Source organism: Miniopterus natalensis, chromosome 8 (assembly GCF_054644295.1).
Source record: "Miniopterus natalensis isolate mMinNat1 chromosome 8, mMinNat1.hap1, whole genome shotgun sequence".
Classification (NCBI taxonomy): Eukaryota; Metazoa; Chordata; class Mammalia; order Chiroptera; family Miniopteridae; genus Miniopterus; species Miniopterus natalensis.
The window spans coordinates 48,411,608-48,425,737 of NC_142088.1; the positions used below are offsets into that span (position 1 = coordinate 48,411,608).

General features: G+C 35.3%; 1 protein-coding gene across 3 annotated transcripts in view; it reads right to left on the reverse strand.

Moving 5' to 3' along the window:
* The window catches only part of SLC4A10 (solute carrier family 4 member 10), a 142,112-nt gene that overhangs the window by 28,186 nt on the left and 99,796 nt on the right, over positions 1-14,130 (reverse strand). For all 3 annotated transcript variants that reach the window (XM_087819813.1, XM_016196641.2, XM_087819814.1), the window contains 4 exons: positions 13,491-13,596; positions 8,326-8,487; positions 6,796-6,909; positions 5,545-5,706 (listed from right to left, as the gene is read on the reverse strand). In XM_087819813.1, the coding sequence (XP_087675939.1) occupies positions 5,545-5,706; positions 6,796-6,909; positions 8,326-8,487; positions 13,491-13,596 (544 nt within the window). The remainder of the gene's footprint in view (positions 1-5,544; positions 5,707-6,795; positions 6,910-8,325; positions 8,488-13,490; positions 13,597-14,130) is intronic.

Sequence of the window (14,130 nt, forward strand, 5' to 3'; positions counted from 1 at the left end):
AAGTCTGTTGTCCTTCCTTTCCCTTCTGCCTATCCCTGCCAGATTATAACAGTGCAGGAATGACAGAGAGACAATGGGAGATATCCACACAACCACCTCTTCCTCGTGCACTGCCGCCAATTCAGTGGTACTCTTCCTCGGGTCAGCTTAGCTGGGGCATCGCTCCAGTTCACCAAAATGCCTAAACTCAGTTTCCCTTGTGAAGATGATGCTAGAAGATTTTCTTTGCAAGCAATGCAGGAAAGATCTCCATTACTAAGAGCTGGAGAGTGGGAAGAGGAACGCCCTGGTATCTGCTTAAACAAAAAGGCATAGGAAGGAATAAGCTGCACCAGGGTCATAGTTTGTTCTTTGGGTCCTTTTGCAGAACATTTTGGAAGATGCAGTTGCATAGAATAAAACTCAAATTTGGGTCCCTTTAAAGGACAATGTCTTAACCAGTTAGAGGACTGTGCTGTCCTACAACTGAGGAATGAGGAGAGAACAGCGAAGGCCTTACTGAAGCCCCTGCCTCTGAGGGAGTACAGTGTGAAGGGTGCCCCCTGGGGTTGTGCAAATCTGCAGTCCTGCTGAGAGAGAATGGAAGAGGTGCTAGAAGCGAGGAGATAAACATCAGAGGGCAGAGGACATGGGGCCTTGAGCTTGCATACCCTGGATTTTCCCAGGACCCGTGTGCACTATGGCTTAATAACATGAAGAAGGACTTCTTCATGACAGTGGTTTCCTATGGCTCTTAGTGTTTTTAAAAATATGATACAAATGTAAACAATAAGATTCTGGATTGCAGGAAGCGACAAATAATGCTTCCCTAGGAAATTATTTCTTTTTTAAATTTAAAAAGCTAGCTTTGTAAAGTACAACTATATACTAAAAGCAAAAATACACCCCCCACCCCCCCATCATGTTGTACAACAATGGGAGCATCTTAACGTGAATCAAAGAAATAAAGCAGTTCTGGCACTTCCACTAATTAATCATCATCCTGCTTCTTCCCTCTCGTTTGTCTTTAAAAACTTGGTCTTTGTAACCAAATTATTAGCTGATAAGCACACCAGCCAAAGGGAAGTATCCTTTTGTCAGAGAGAGAACTCTGCACCTTCTAACATATTTCTGTAGAATTTTTTTCTGAAATAAAGACAGAACCAGAGCTTTTATTCTCACATCCATCCACGGATCACGGGAAATGGACATATGGAAGGGAAAGGGAGCATAGCAACAGGTGATGCTACAGCAGACCCCACTAAAACCAACATGCAGCAAGACAAGAGGCCAGCCAAGAGGACCATCTGATACCCAGATGCCACTGCTGAAAAAATTCATTTCAAAGCTTGGCAGCAATTTCCTGCATCTGTCAAGTTAACCACATAAAAGACTATAGATTGACATGAAGAACCAGGCTGACAAAGAGGGCAAAAAAGAACATATCGAATGCCATAATCATCGAGAGAATGTGGTGCCAAGTGAATGCTGCAAACGCATTCATTTGCTCAAGTGATCTGGGATTGTATTGCTGTTTATTAAAAATGATGTCAAAAGAAGCCTGAACTGTCTACAGAAACATGCAGAAAAGCCCACAGTTGTATCTGAACAGAAACTTTCTTTTCTGTAAAATAATATCTCTCCTTCCACTTTTAGGGAATACTCTTTTTTTTTAAGTGAACGTGTTTAATGCTTTTCAAAGGGATTCATTTCACCTATATCTATCCTACTTCTCTTGGAAAGAAATGAACAAGTAAAAAATGTTAGAGTATCAATTTATATCTATATACAAAACAGATGATAATTGGCATTCTCAAATTTTTGCAGCTTTTAAATTTTTGAACTACAGTATAGTTGACATAAAATATTATATTAGTTTCAGGTGCACAACATAGTGATTCAACATTTATATATCTTCCAATGTGACCACCATGATCAACTCAAAGGATCATGAGGTAATACAGTGAGCTGGAGTTTGGCTAATTTTGAGCTTCTTCATTCTGGGGGAGGCGTAAGTTACTGTGCCAGTGAGCCAGGCCTGGCCTCTGCAGGCCAACACGGCTTTCCTGTGTATGCAGTAACACTCACAAAATAACGAAAGCCATTTTTAGTGGCATGAAAAATTCTTCTAAAAGAAAAACAACTACTAGTTTTGGCACTGGAGATAAAGAAAAAGTGAAAAGACCTACACTGTAAGTCTGGGAGAGAGAAGGAATGAAAAGCTGAATTCCAAGGTGACTTGGATAGACGGTGTTGACTCAGATACACTTGGATAACACGACGTGGAATCCACCAGGTGCTTGATACAGAAACTACAAAATATGCTTCATCGAACTACTTCTAAAAATGCTCCACCCAAGGCAAAAATGGGTTTTCAAGTGAGAAAAAAAAATTAGTAAAAGCTAAAAATGTGGTTAACTTGTGGTCTGGGGATATACTCAAGAAACACATGTCTTTCCGTGACAATGTGGTTCAAGTCCAAGCCAGGAGACTGCAAACATTTCAGGGAAGCAACAGGAGGAGAGAACGGCTTCGGAACAAACCGTTACTCTGGGTAAACACTATTCTGAGAAGGTGATTTTTTTATATTGTTAACAGGAAAATCAGCAGCAGTAGACCACACTATGCCAAAGCTTATGGAAGATAAAAGTTATAGGCCAAAGAGAGAAAAAAGTGTTCACTGTAGATAAAATACGTCTTCACTGCAAGGAACTTGCTTTGCAAGTGTCTATATCCGACGAGCAAGATGAGGCATAGTGGCCGTGAGAGACTCGCTCTTTCTCCTCTTTGGGGAAACACAGCAGAGTTTTGATTAAGCAGATTTGCTCTATTGTTAACTAAATCCAAGCTGGTAAGTTGTGAAAATATGAATCTTTGATTATATGGTCATTTATTTGTATAATAAAAAAGTAATGTACAAATAATGTAATAGTTTATTAATATAGCCTCAAGTTTATTTTAGTGACAAAAAATAGTAAATGTTTTTGTCCTACATTTAATTCTGTAAGTGCAAGTACTTGAAAGACCACATAAAGAATGCTTTATGCTTTATTACATTTTAGCTATTTTACATGAAATATAAAGAAGAAAATACATCTTATTTGTTGATTTGGAGTTTGGCAAAGGCTGTGAATGTCAAGGGCCTACCACAGGCTTATGAAGAACAGAAGTGTAGTGCTGTGTGATTTATAAGGTTGAGAGGCCGGGAAGGAGCAACGATTGAGAATGGCCACAAGACAGCATCACCCTCAGCAAATCTTCACTTACTTCCATATTTCGTTTAACATGATTCCATTAATACTTAGAAAAAAATACTGCTTTCACCAGCTTAGCTGATAACCCTTAGAAGAACAATTTTTCAGCAAAAACTGGAATTTCTGTCTAATTATAAAGACTGAAAAATTTTTTTTCCTTTGAAAGGGAAACAATGCTTATACAATTTATTTTCTTCTTAAAATAAGAGTTAAAGTTAAAGCATGTATAATATAATGAAATATATATAGAGAGTGTTCTAAAACACAATTGTATGTAGATTCTATTACATTTTGAAATTAAAAAATAAAAATAACAATAAAGAAAATGAAATATATTTTAATAAACACTGCCTTCATAATTATTCAAAGTGTGTATACATTTTTTGGGACACCTTGGATACTGCCATTTAAAATGATAATGCAGATTTATATTGTTGACATGGGATGATTACCATGATAAATGCTCTTATGTGAGAAAAATGCAAGCAACATATGTAGTATAAAAATATATATTTGGGTATATATTAAAATATTAACTATCTTATGTCTAAGTAAGGAAATGATAGTGTTTTCCACTTTTTTATTTCAACTCTATATTATCTAATTTTTTAAACCAAAATCATAAATTACTTTATAATGAAATACTATGTTTTCAGTTTTAAAAATAAACTGGTGTCTAGGAAAAATGTTTTCCTACTTCTTAGAGAGTAGCAGACTAACAATATGCAACGTAAAGTACTTATACTCATTTTATAGATCTATTTAGTCAACTACACAATTTTAATAATTAAGTTGTGGTGGAATTTGCTTTTGCAGAAGGCTAATATTTTAAAAGCAAATACTTTTAAATGATTGATATTAAATAAGTAGGCTATTAAACTTGGAGGTCTGAATTCCTTGTTTTGAGGGCTGTAAACGCTTCAAAGTTTCCAACATTGAATTGCATAGTTCAGCAATGTTTTGGGAATCAGCTCATAAAGGTTTATCAGAGCCAATTGTTTAATTTTCAAAAAATATTCCTGCCAATTGATGTCACACTGGTAGCATAAAATGGGCCGCGATGGGAGTATTCATACCATGGAAATCAGCAAACATTATAAATCAAGATCTCTCTCTTTTTTAAATGCAGAGAACTGGTTGTTAAACATGTACCAGCACACCACTGGCCTAGTTCCTAAGACTTTATGAGGTATTTTTGTAAAATGTATCCTTAATAACTAAGATTTTATTTGACAAAAACAAATAAATTGAATGAACTTTCAAAGAAGGTTTTCAGCACTCTTATGTTACTTTCTACAAAAAAAAAAAAAAAAGGAAGAATGCTCTTTAAGATAGACACATTTCCTCCAATATATACAGAAAATTCCTTTTCAGTAAGATTTATTACAAATCATTGTGCTTTCTTACATTTATGTTTTTACTATTTCCCATCAAATAGTTCAATCTTTCTAACAAACATACTTATAAATCCTATAAAGCATGATTTCTGTTGCTCCGACAATGAACCTTTTCTTAGAGTTTAAAGTGTGTACATGATTCCAGAACAAAACAAGATTGTGCATGTTCTGTTTTCACAAGGTTTGATTTAGATCATCTGTAACCTTCAACGATTTGATTTGGTTTAACATATTCCTATAAGTGATAGTACTCACATTACATATCTCAGGCAAACTGTGTGCCAGTGAACAATTTTGATTATTTGCAGTTGCAAAATGGCAGGGTCAGGATATAAGATATATCTGTATTTATTCTCTTTGTAAAAAAGAACAGTCATTAAAATTTGCAAAACTCAACAAAAGTGTCACAATCTGTAACATTTATAACTGGGTTTTGTTGTCATAGGCATTATAGACAGAGGAATAACTAAAGAAAATAAGAAATACCTGAAGATGTAATTTGTTCCAATAATGAATGTAATCTAATAGACATATTTAGGCTCAAATCAAAAAATAGAAAAATCCCCAATATAAGATAAATTGGTAAAGCTGTGCTTCACCAGAATAGATTATTTCATTAAAATATGTTAAACATGGTAAAGAAAGTTAGAATTTAGGCAGTGTTTTTATTTTAAGTCCTGGAGGTAAGGTTTCAGAGTTAAAAGATCAGCCAAGTGCTATTAATTAATTAATTAGCTAAAAATAATTAATTTTAAGTTTATTGTAAGACAGAGTATCCTGAATATAGACAATAAAAATGAAGACATTATTTTAATATTCCATTGTATAAATAACTACAGAATATAAAGTATAATGAATCAATTGATGTCATTTAAGTCAAAATAATTTACATTAAAATTAATGTTAAAATATACCTTTAGCTTATGCTCTTTTCTGTTGATGATGACAGCTGTAATCTGTTGGTCCATAAAAATTAAAATAGTACACAGCAAAGCTGGAATAATCGCAGCTATTACTGTCCACCATGGATTTGGGCCTACAGGTGTAACAAACCAGCCACGGTCATCTCTGGTGGGCTGTGAAAAATAAAAGAATGCACACAGTTATTAATTGGATTAATCAATATTTAAATTAAATCTTACAGATGCTACCAGGAAAACCCTACTTATAAACGGATATGCCAAGTGAGCTATAATGAATACACTAATGTTCACAAAGCATTTATAAAGCACAGGCACCATTCTAAGTGCTTTAACTATTTTAACTCATTTTGCCCTTGGCAACAGATAAGAAAACTGAGACACAGAGGTCCAGTAAATTGCCCAAGATCCTAAAGCTAGTAAGTGCTGGAAATAGGATTTGAAATCTGACAGACTCACTCAAAAATCTGTGCTCTTAATACCTATATTAAATAAAATAATATTTACCATTTCCAGTCAGCAAATTTATTTCTATATATATTGAAATATATTTATATTTACAAATTTATCTGTATTTACAGTTGACAATTGTGTGTAACTCTTATTTTAGACGTATGCACAGGCCATTATCTGAAAATAGCAAAAAGATACTTGATGACATCGAGGGTTCAGGGAAGGGTTCTAAACATGGCTGGTGCCTGAGATGAATCCAAAGGAAGTCTTTCTGACAATAATTCTATGAGGAAGTTCCTAGCTCTGTTTGACAGATGAGAAAACCAAGGCTCAGAGCAGCTCAAGTAACTGGACCAAGGTCACAATCTTAGTCAGTAACATGGTCAGAATTCTGTTTCAGACCTATTTTTACTTATTTTTCAAGTCTTATCCACTGGGCAATTCTGCATCAAGATAATGCATTTCCCTTAGTTTCAAAATGCTCCCTTATCTCTTAGGAGTGTTATATGAAGATATTTCAACTGGAAAAAATTGACAGGAAATATTTTCAAGTGGCCTCTAAGTTCTTATTTTGGGGTTCCTATTTTTTTAAATATTAGGCCAAAATTTTAGTCATGCTATGGGCATTTTATTAATCTATATCTTTTTTTCCTATTGTGATCTAGTCTCATTTAAATTTATTTCTTTGTATTTTCATGAAAACCTCAAGGTCTAAGGTTCTAACCATTATCTAAGTGAAGATTAGGTCTACAGAGATGAAAAGGTAAATAATAAATGATACGATAACTTCACCTTGAAAACACTTGGTACTTGTAGTTTGGGAGATGGGATCCCAATCGCGTAGTCAATTAAAACCATACACAGAATTGTAAGAAAGACAGCAAAGTCACTCACTATGGATCGAACCTAAAAATAATAGACATTTGTCACTTGAAGAAACTATAAATAGAAAGGAATAGTCAGGAACATAATCTAGAGTCACACTTTATAAACACTTTATGACATAACATCACAACATTATATTTTATGCATACTGTAATATTATCATTAGCTCTGTCAGAACCTGAATGTATATTTATGTAACTCTGTCATTAAGATGGATACACATTCAACCTTTCCAGAGTGAGGCATTGTGAGATAGCTAGAATGGTGATTGTGCTATTTTTAATATTTATTTAAAATCTAAGTTTATTATGAAGCTAAGTGCGCGAATATTTATAACACAGAGTAAGGTTGCATGGCCAGAATTTTGAATTTTAGGACTTTTCCTCACAAAGGCAACATTTTAATAGGATAAGCCTGAAGTACCATAAAATAAAATTATCAATTTTATTGAAGAAGCATAATATTTTAGTTAGTTTACCTGGGATATAAGTATGGCAGCAAGGAATGTGCACAATAGAGTGGGCAAATTTAAGTTATTCTATGTGAGCCAGTTTTAAAGCCATTTTTCATATATAAAGCCCTCTTTAAGCAAAAAATCCTAAATCCTAATAAAAATTATCAACAAGACCTGGCTTCTTTATTAGGATGCAGAAGATTATTGTTTCAAATCACAAACATAATTTAATCAAATTAAATTTTCTAGGGAAAGAAATAAGTCTTCCACATTATGGAAGGAGGTGACAAAAACAGAAGTTTTCTGTGGAAGAAACAGTTCTTGAAGCATTTTTCCAGGGTGGAATTTTGATTATAATTTTCTGCTCATCCTTAAAAAGCTTGTTTTCTTGAGGGGTTTTTTTTTTCTTGTTTTTTTATCGGCTGAGTCGCACGTTATAGATGTCACTTTGCAGTGTTAAATACTGAACTAAGCTGTGTCTCTGTTTACTTTCCCTTCCAAATATGCCGATGCGAACGTGGTGGGTTAGGGGAAAGGACCGACACTTCAAAAATGAAAAAGAGAATAATATTCCAATGGGTTTTGAAGGGACTTTCCCAGGTAGAGAATGTGACAGTGGCTCCAATGAGGTATCTGTCTGGCTGGAAGAGGTTCCCACTGCTCACTGGGCAAGAAAGCGACAATCACTGATGCAGTGTGCGCTTTCAATTTCCAGAGTCAGAGGTGGGAAAGTGGGAGCTTATCTTCGGAATCTGAAGTCAGGGGCAAAAGCCTGGAGGTCATGAGCACCTGTCTAAGTGTTTTCCCTTCACCTCCCGCTCTCACCTAACTCCACCCTTAGCCCAGCGGCCTGCTCACACGAGCGCTTTTTAGGGGCTCCTTTCATCACGGCAACTGCCCTCTCTTGTCCTGAGGCATGGATGACTTCCTTAGGTGCTTTATGTAGGTTTATGTTTTCATCAAGAAAATTGCAGTCTGAGTACCTTAGTTGGAAAATAGCGGCTAGTCTTGAACTGCTTCAGGGTGGCTGACAGAGTAACTGTGGAAAAGAACAGGATCACTGACCAAAACAGAACGTCTGGGACGTATGGGTGATCGTGGCCACAGGCTCGGCCAACGTACTCCCCGTGCAGTGATCTGCATTCCTGCCAGAGGAAGTGAAACAAAGGGGGCGGTTAGGAAAAGACGGACACAGTTCTTCCAGAAATCTAACATCTGAAGGGCAACTGCAGTGGAAAAGCTGAAGCTTTCCACCTATGGCTCTCACACTACGCTTTACAACTTCTGTCTGTATAGGTTAGGTAGTGAGCAATATCAAGGATTTATAGTATGTAAAATTTAAACATGAACCACTTAAAATGTTTGTCTTTTCCAAATTCAATTTAAATCTAGAAAACTAATTGATTTACCAATCAATATGTATTTAACCTTATAGTGACTAAGTTCCCAACAGCATATTTATTGAAAGTATGACATACTTGATAGTGAGTGATCACTAGGATCAGACACTTTAAGTAATTTGTTGCTGGTGGTGGCAGAACTGTGATACAAATATGGTGTCCATGGTGGGAAAATTATTGCTTATTAAAGAAGAACAATTATTTGGTAAAATTGTCTAGTCCAAAAGCTACTAAAAACGATGAGAAAGGCAAGAAGAAAACTGTGATATATTATTACTGAAATGAAATTATGAGTCAAAGATTGGGTTCCAACTTAGATCACAGAACAGAGAAGAAAATGTTGCTGCATGAGCAAAATAGAGCTCATATTAGCTCTGACTTCTCCATGGTCTTTTTTTCCTGGTATATATTTATAAGCCCCTGAAGGATCATTTCTAATTACTGCCTTAGCCATGAGGTGGCAGCAAAGTCAAAAAAATTTTCTTTCTCCGAAAAAAACTGAGCATTTTAAATATTAATATTTTGAAATTAAAATTTTTTTATCTTATTTTAAAGATTAGATTACTAACATATTTATTTTATTTTAAAACAGATAAAATAATTGTTTAAATGAACCAGTGACCTCATCAGCCCTTGAACTATTCTGGACCTGAACAGAAACTGAATTGTGCCGGGGCACAGGGAGGTCTTAAAGAAACATATAGACTGAAGGATTGATCGCCAACACAGAGCCCGCCCATTGAACAATGTCTCAGGCCCGGGAGTCCTTGAATAACAGAAAATAAATACCTTCAAAAGATCCTAGAATAAACCACAGATAGCTACACTGTTACTCAAAACTAAACAACCAACCGGTAAAACTAGTTGGGGCAACTACCCCTAAGGCCAGGATTCTTAAGAAATATTATTAGTACATCTTATAAATATCTGAAAGAATTCTGTCCCCTTTTCTAATCTAACTGCAAATACCTTCCTTGCTAGCTAAGGCTGAATTCCAGTTATCCATGTTAAGCTAATACAGGGCACAATAACTTGGCTAATTGAAAAACCAAAGAAAAATCCTCCGGGCCCTAATTATAGCTTTAATTTTCCTTTTCTCAAAACTCTGTAAAAATAAAATACCAAAAAGAATCCTTGCATTTTTTAGTTCCTTCTCTTGCCTGTGTTCAGAGATAATAGTAGAGCAATTACTAAGCAAAGTAACGGGTAAGCTAAGAGGCTGAATACAAAAAGGAGCTACAAGCTCCACTGTAAACTCATTATCTATAGATTTGTGATTATCTTCAGTCTTCTGTGAAGATATAAAATGTTCCTTGGCCTTGGCTGGGTCTTGCTCTCAATTCTTAAGAACATAGCTGCCACTTGCCATTTCAAAGGATGGTTTAACTGTTTTATAATCTATAATAAATTTCCAATAGCTTGCCTAGGTACTTTCATGTAAAGCAAATTTGAGGAGAAGTTTCTTCCTTTTGGGGGACAATGTGTTCATTTAAAAAATTATAATCTACTAAATTCTACACTTATTCTCTGGTTTATACTAACTGTCCCCCAACCCCCAACACACACACTTCTACATCTCTATCCTGAGATATAGAAGTGAAAATCAAATCTAAATCCTGTTCTTTTAGTATGAGTCTGACACATGGTTTCACTTACAAAATAAAATGAAAAAAACTCATTTCCACTAATTATTCTTCAAACACATTCTAAATATTAGTAATTCTATTAGTAGAAGTTAGTAAAAATCAAGTTTGATAAAATAAGAACTTAAAGTTGGCACTTGTGTCCTGCCTCTTATATACAGGATGCCCCAAAAACATGTGTACACACTTTAACAGCTGATAGCTCAGTTGATGTTTCTTTCTTTTCAGCCAGGCTGAAAAGGAAGCTTTGAAAAAAGGAAATTCATCCTAAAATGCTACTAAAAGTTTGAAAATGCAATTGAAGTACAAACACTGCCTTTATAATTATTCGAAGTATGTACACATTTTTTGGGGGGACATAGGGTGCCCCCCAAAAATGTATATACACTTTGAATAGCTGATAACTCACTTAATTTTCCACTCCTTTTCAGGTTTAACTGATTTGAAACGAGTGAAGCCACACTAATCTTTGAACAAAGAAAATTTATCCACTAAACTTTTTTATGGGGATATATAAAAGATAAAGTTTACGGGATAAAACCAGCAACAGTTGATGATACTTACGATTATGCTTTTGTAAAAAAAAATAAAAACAAAACTGGTACACAAATTAAGACAAAAGAATTTTAATGCTCTTCATTGACTTAAAAATTACAAAATTTTTTCATTATGTAGCATTCCCTTTGGTGATAAAGGTTATTTCTGGTCAAGATTAGCAATTATTCAATGCAAAAACTGCTTTTAATGAATGAAAAATAATATGAAAATTTCTGCCAGAATGGTAACACCTAGTACAGAAGTTTAAAAAACACACAGTGCTAGATAGGCGTTGACTGCAAAATACTGTTCACTGTACTCTGCTTGACTCTAAAACTTCTAATATCTAAAATTAACTCATGGCAAGCCAGACCAGTTGTTCTGTGAGTCTTTTAGAAGGCTATTATTCAGAATTTGCAACTATATAGAATGAATATTACTATTTAGCATTAGATTATTGAGAGAATATAAAACACATAGAGTAAATTATCATGTTAAATGATTTAAAGATGCGATTCTTGGGTTTCTGCATTGAAGGGAACACCAAGATGAAGAACACAAGAAAGAGACTCTTTAGAAGTAATATCCTTATTGTTTACAAAAAGAATATATAATGGAAGATACACTGCTGGATGGATCAACCATGATGTAGTATTAATGGTTCCCTATTTCTATGGGGAAAAAATAGAAGAGAATAAGCGTTAACTATAACAAAAGAAAACAAGAGTAAGTGAAGGCTTATTACAGAGAGAATGATGAAGGTAAGCATAAAGGTAGTTAAATATAGGTCAAGATCGAATTTTAAACACAGGGTAAGTTGATTCTAAAGAAAACATTTCATGCGGAAAATTGACAAAAACAGGCAATAGGTCAAGTGTTCTTACAAAAATCATGTTTATAATTGAAAGCTGCTAAGACAGTAGACCTTAAAAGTTCTCATCACACGAAAAATTCTGTAACTATGTAGGTTGACAAATGTTAACTAGATTTACTGTGGTCATCACATCGTAATATATACAAATATTGAATCATTATGTTGTACACCTGAAACTAATATAATGTTGCATGTCAATTATACCTCAATTTTTTAAAAATCACATTTAGCCCTGGTTGGTGCGGCTCAGTTGTTTGAGCGTGGTCCCACGCGCCAGGGGGTCGAGGCTCAGCTCCAGGTCAGGGCACGTGCTCAGGTTTCAGGCCTCCACCCCTGGGGGCGCCTGCGGGAGGCAGCTGATCAACATTTCTCTCTGTCCCTCTCTCTTCCTCTCTAGAAATCAATAAAAACTTTTTTTTTAAATCACATATGGAGTTTTATAATACTTGTACAACAAAAAAGATTTATTTGTTCCACTAACTGGCTCACTTACTAAATGATATGTGTTTCATAAAGGAACTAGAATTCATATAGTTTTATGCTGATGGTTATAATGGGATTTGAGCTTATACAAGTCGGTAAAGTGAAAGAAGCTTTGGCTCATCATGTTCGTAACTGAGGAGAATAAAAAAGAAACTAGGACAACTCAGATTTTTATTCATTTTTTATTTTTGTTAATCCTTACCCGAGGATATTTTTTCCATTGCTTTTTAGAGCGAGTGGAAGGGAAGAAGGGGGAGAGAGAGAGAAACATCAATGTGAGGGAGGCACATCAATGGGCTGCCTCCCGCACTCGCCCGGCCAGCACCCAGATCCAACCTGAACCCAACGTGCCCTTGGCGGGGAATCGAACCTGTGACCCTTTGGCGCTCAGGCCAACACTTTAACCCAGAGCCACACTGGCCAGGGCATGGCTCAGATTTTTTTAATATTTATTAAAAGCAGAGCACTTTCAATTTTTCCAACTATGAGTTTTGACTAAACAGAAGTAAAGGATGCAAGTACAGATGAAAAAGGAAGTGCGCAAACATTAGAATAGATTCCATAGAAGAGAGAAACGTGGCTGTGAGAGAAAAAATCACAAAGCAGAGATGAGCAAAAAAAAAAAAAAAAAAGTTTTTAAAAGGTACAGGATTTAAGGCGAAAAACATGTTGCCATCCTCTTTCCTGAGTGGGAGATAAGAAGGAAATGGAAGTAAGAAATCCCTTCCTGAGGGAGGTGCCAGAATTTTGTTAATAAATTGACTTTTGTTCTTCCCAAAGCCTGCAATTTTCACACTAAACTACTAACAACCAGCCCCTCACTCTCAGCATATTCTGAACAGCTGGAGCAGTATCAGAGTAAAGTAGAAGCGCTCAGGCTTCTTTACACAGAAGGCTGACTTAGTTCTGCCATATGGTTTCATTTAGGTCAACACCATTCTTACTTAATATGCTTTCAGTTATTAAAACTAGTGTATGTGCTTTTAGAGCAATGCAGGCCTACTAACTATTAGAAAAACCTAATGACAGAAAACCCCAGTTTACTGATGAATACCTGAAACAAGTACAATTAAGAAAAAACTATCACTTTTATAGTTGTATGCATTCAAAAAATTTTACCTTAGTGGTGACAATTTACTCACAATGTCAACAAAAGCCACCAAACAGTAATACGATTCAAGATATGACTTATTTTTCAGTGTTTCACTTACTGACACAGTTAGGTTCTCCCAAATTATGTCAGAGGCAGAAATATTGGACTCGCTCCATTCCTTTAGTGTGTCGTTGCTGGGATCATGGGGTTCCACACAATTACACCTGAAAAAGTAAAATGGTGCAGTTTGTGAAAAGCATTTTTTGGTCACCATACTGAAAAACAAATGCGAAATGGGTCCTCCTTCCCTAGCCACGGCCTTCCTCCAACTAAGAACAGGTTAAGTCATCTTAAATTATTCTAGGACAGACTATTTCCAGAAAGCAGGATAGATACATCACCAGGGCACTAGACTGCTTGATAGTGTTTCCAGGAAAGAGGTCATTCCCTCTCTGTCCTAGTCAGAGAAAGTTTTTTAAAGTGTATTTTAGAATACAGGGCTTTGGGGGCCTTTGAAACCAGGATGCCTTCTACATTTTAAAGGGACTATTTGCCCCTAAATTATAAGTCAAGTGGAAAAATGCTAAACATCCAAATCTACTATCATAATTTACTTATATTTATTAATATTATAAAACCACATCACTTAAAGTTGGAGTTATTTAATTCATATTCTAAATATCATTAATAACTTTGCTATGTAATTCAAAATTAAAGCTAAATTGAAGCAAGAACCCTAGGTATCTCAGGACATACTA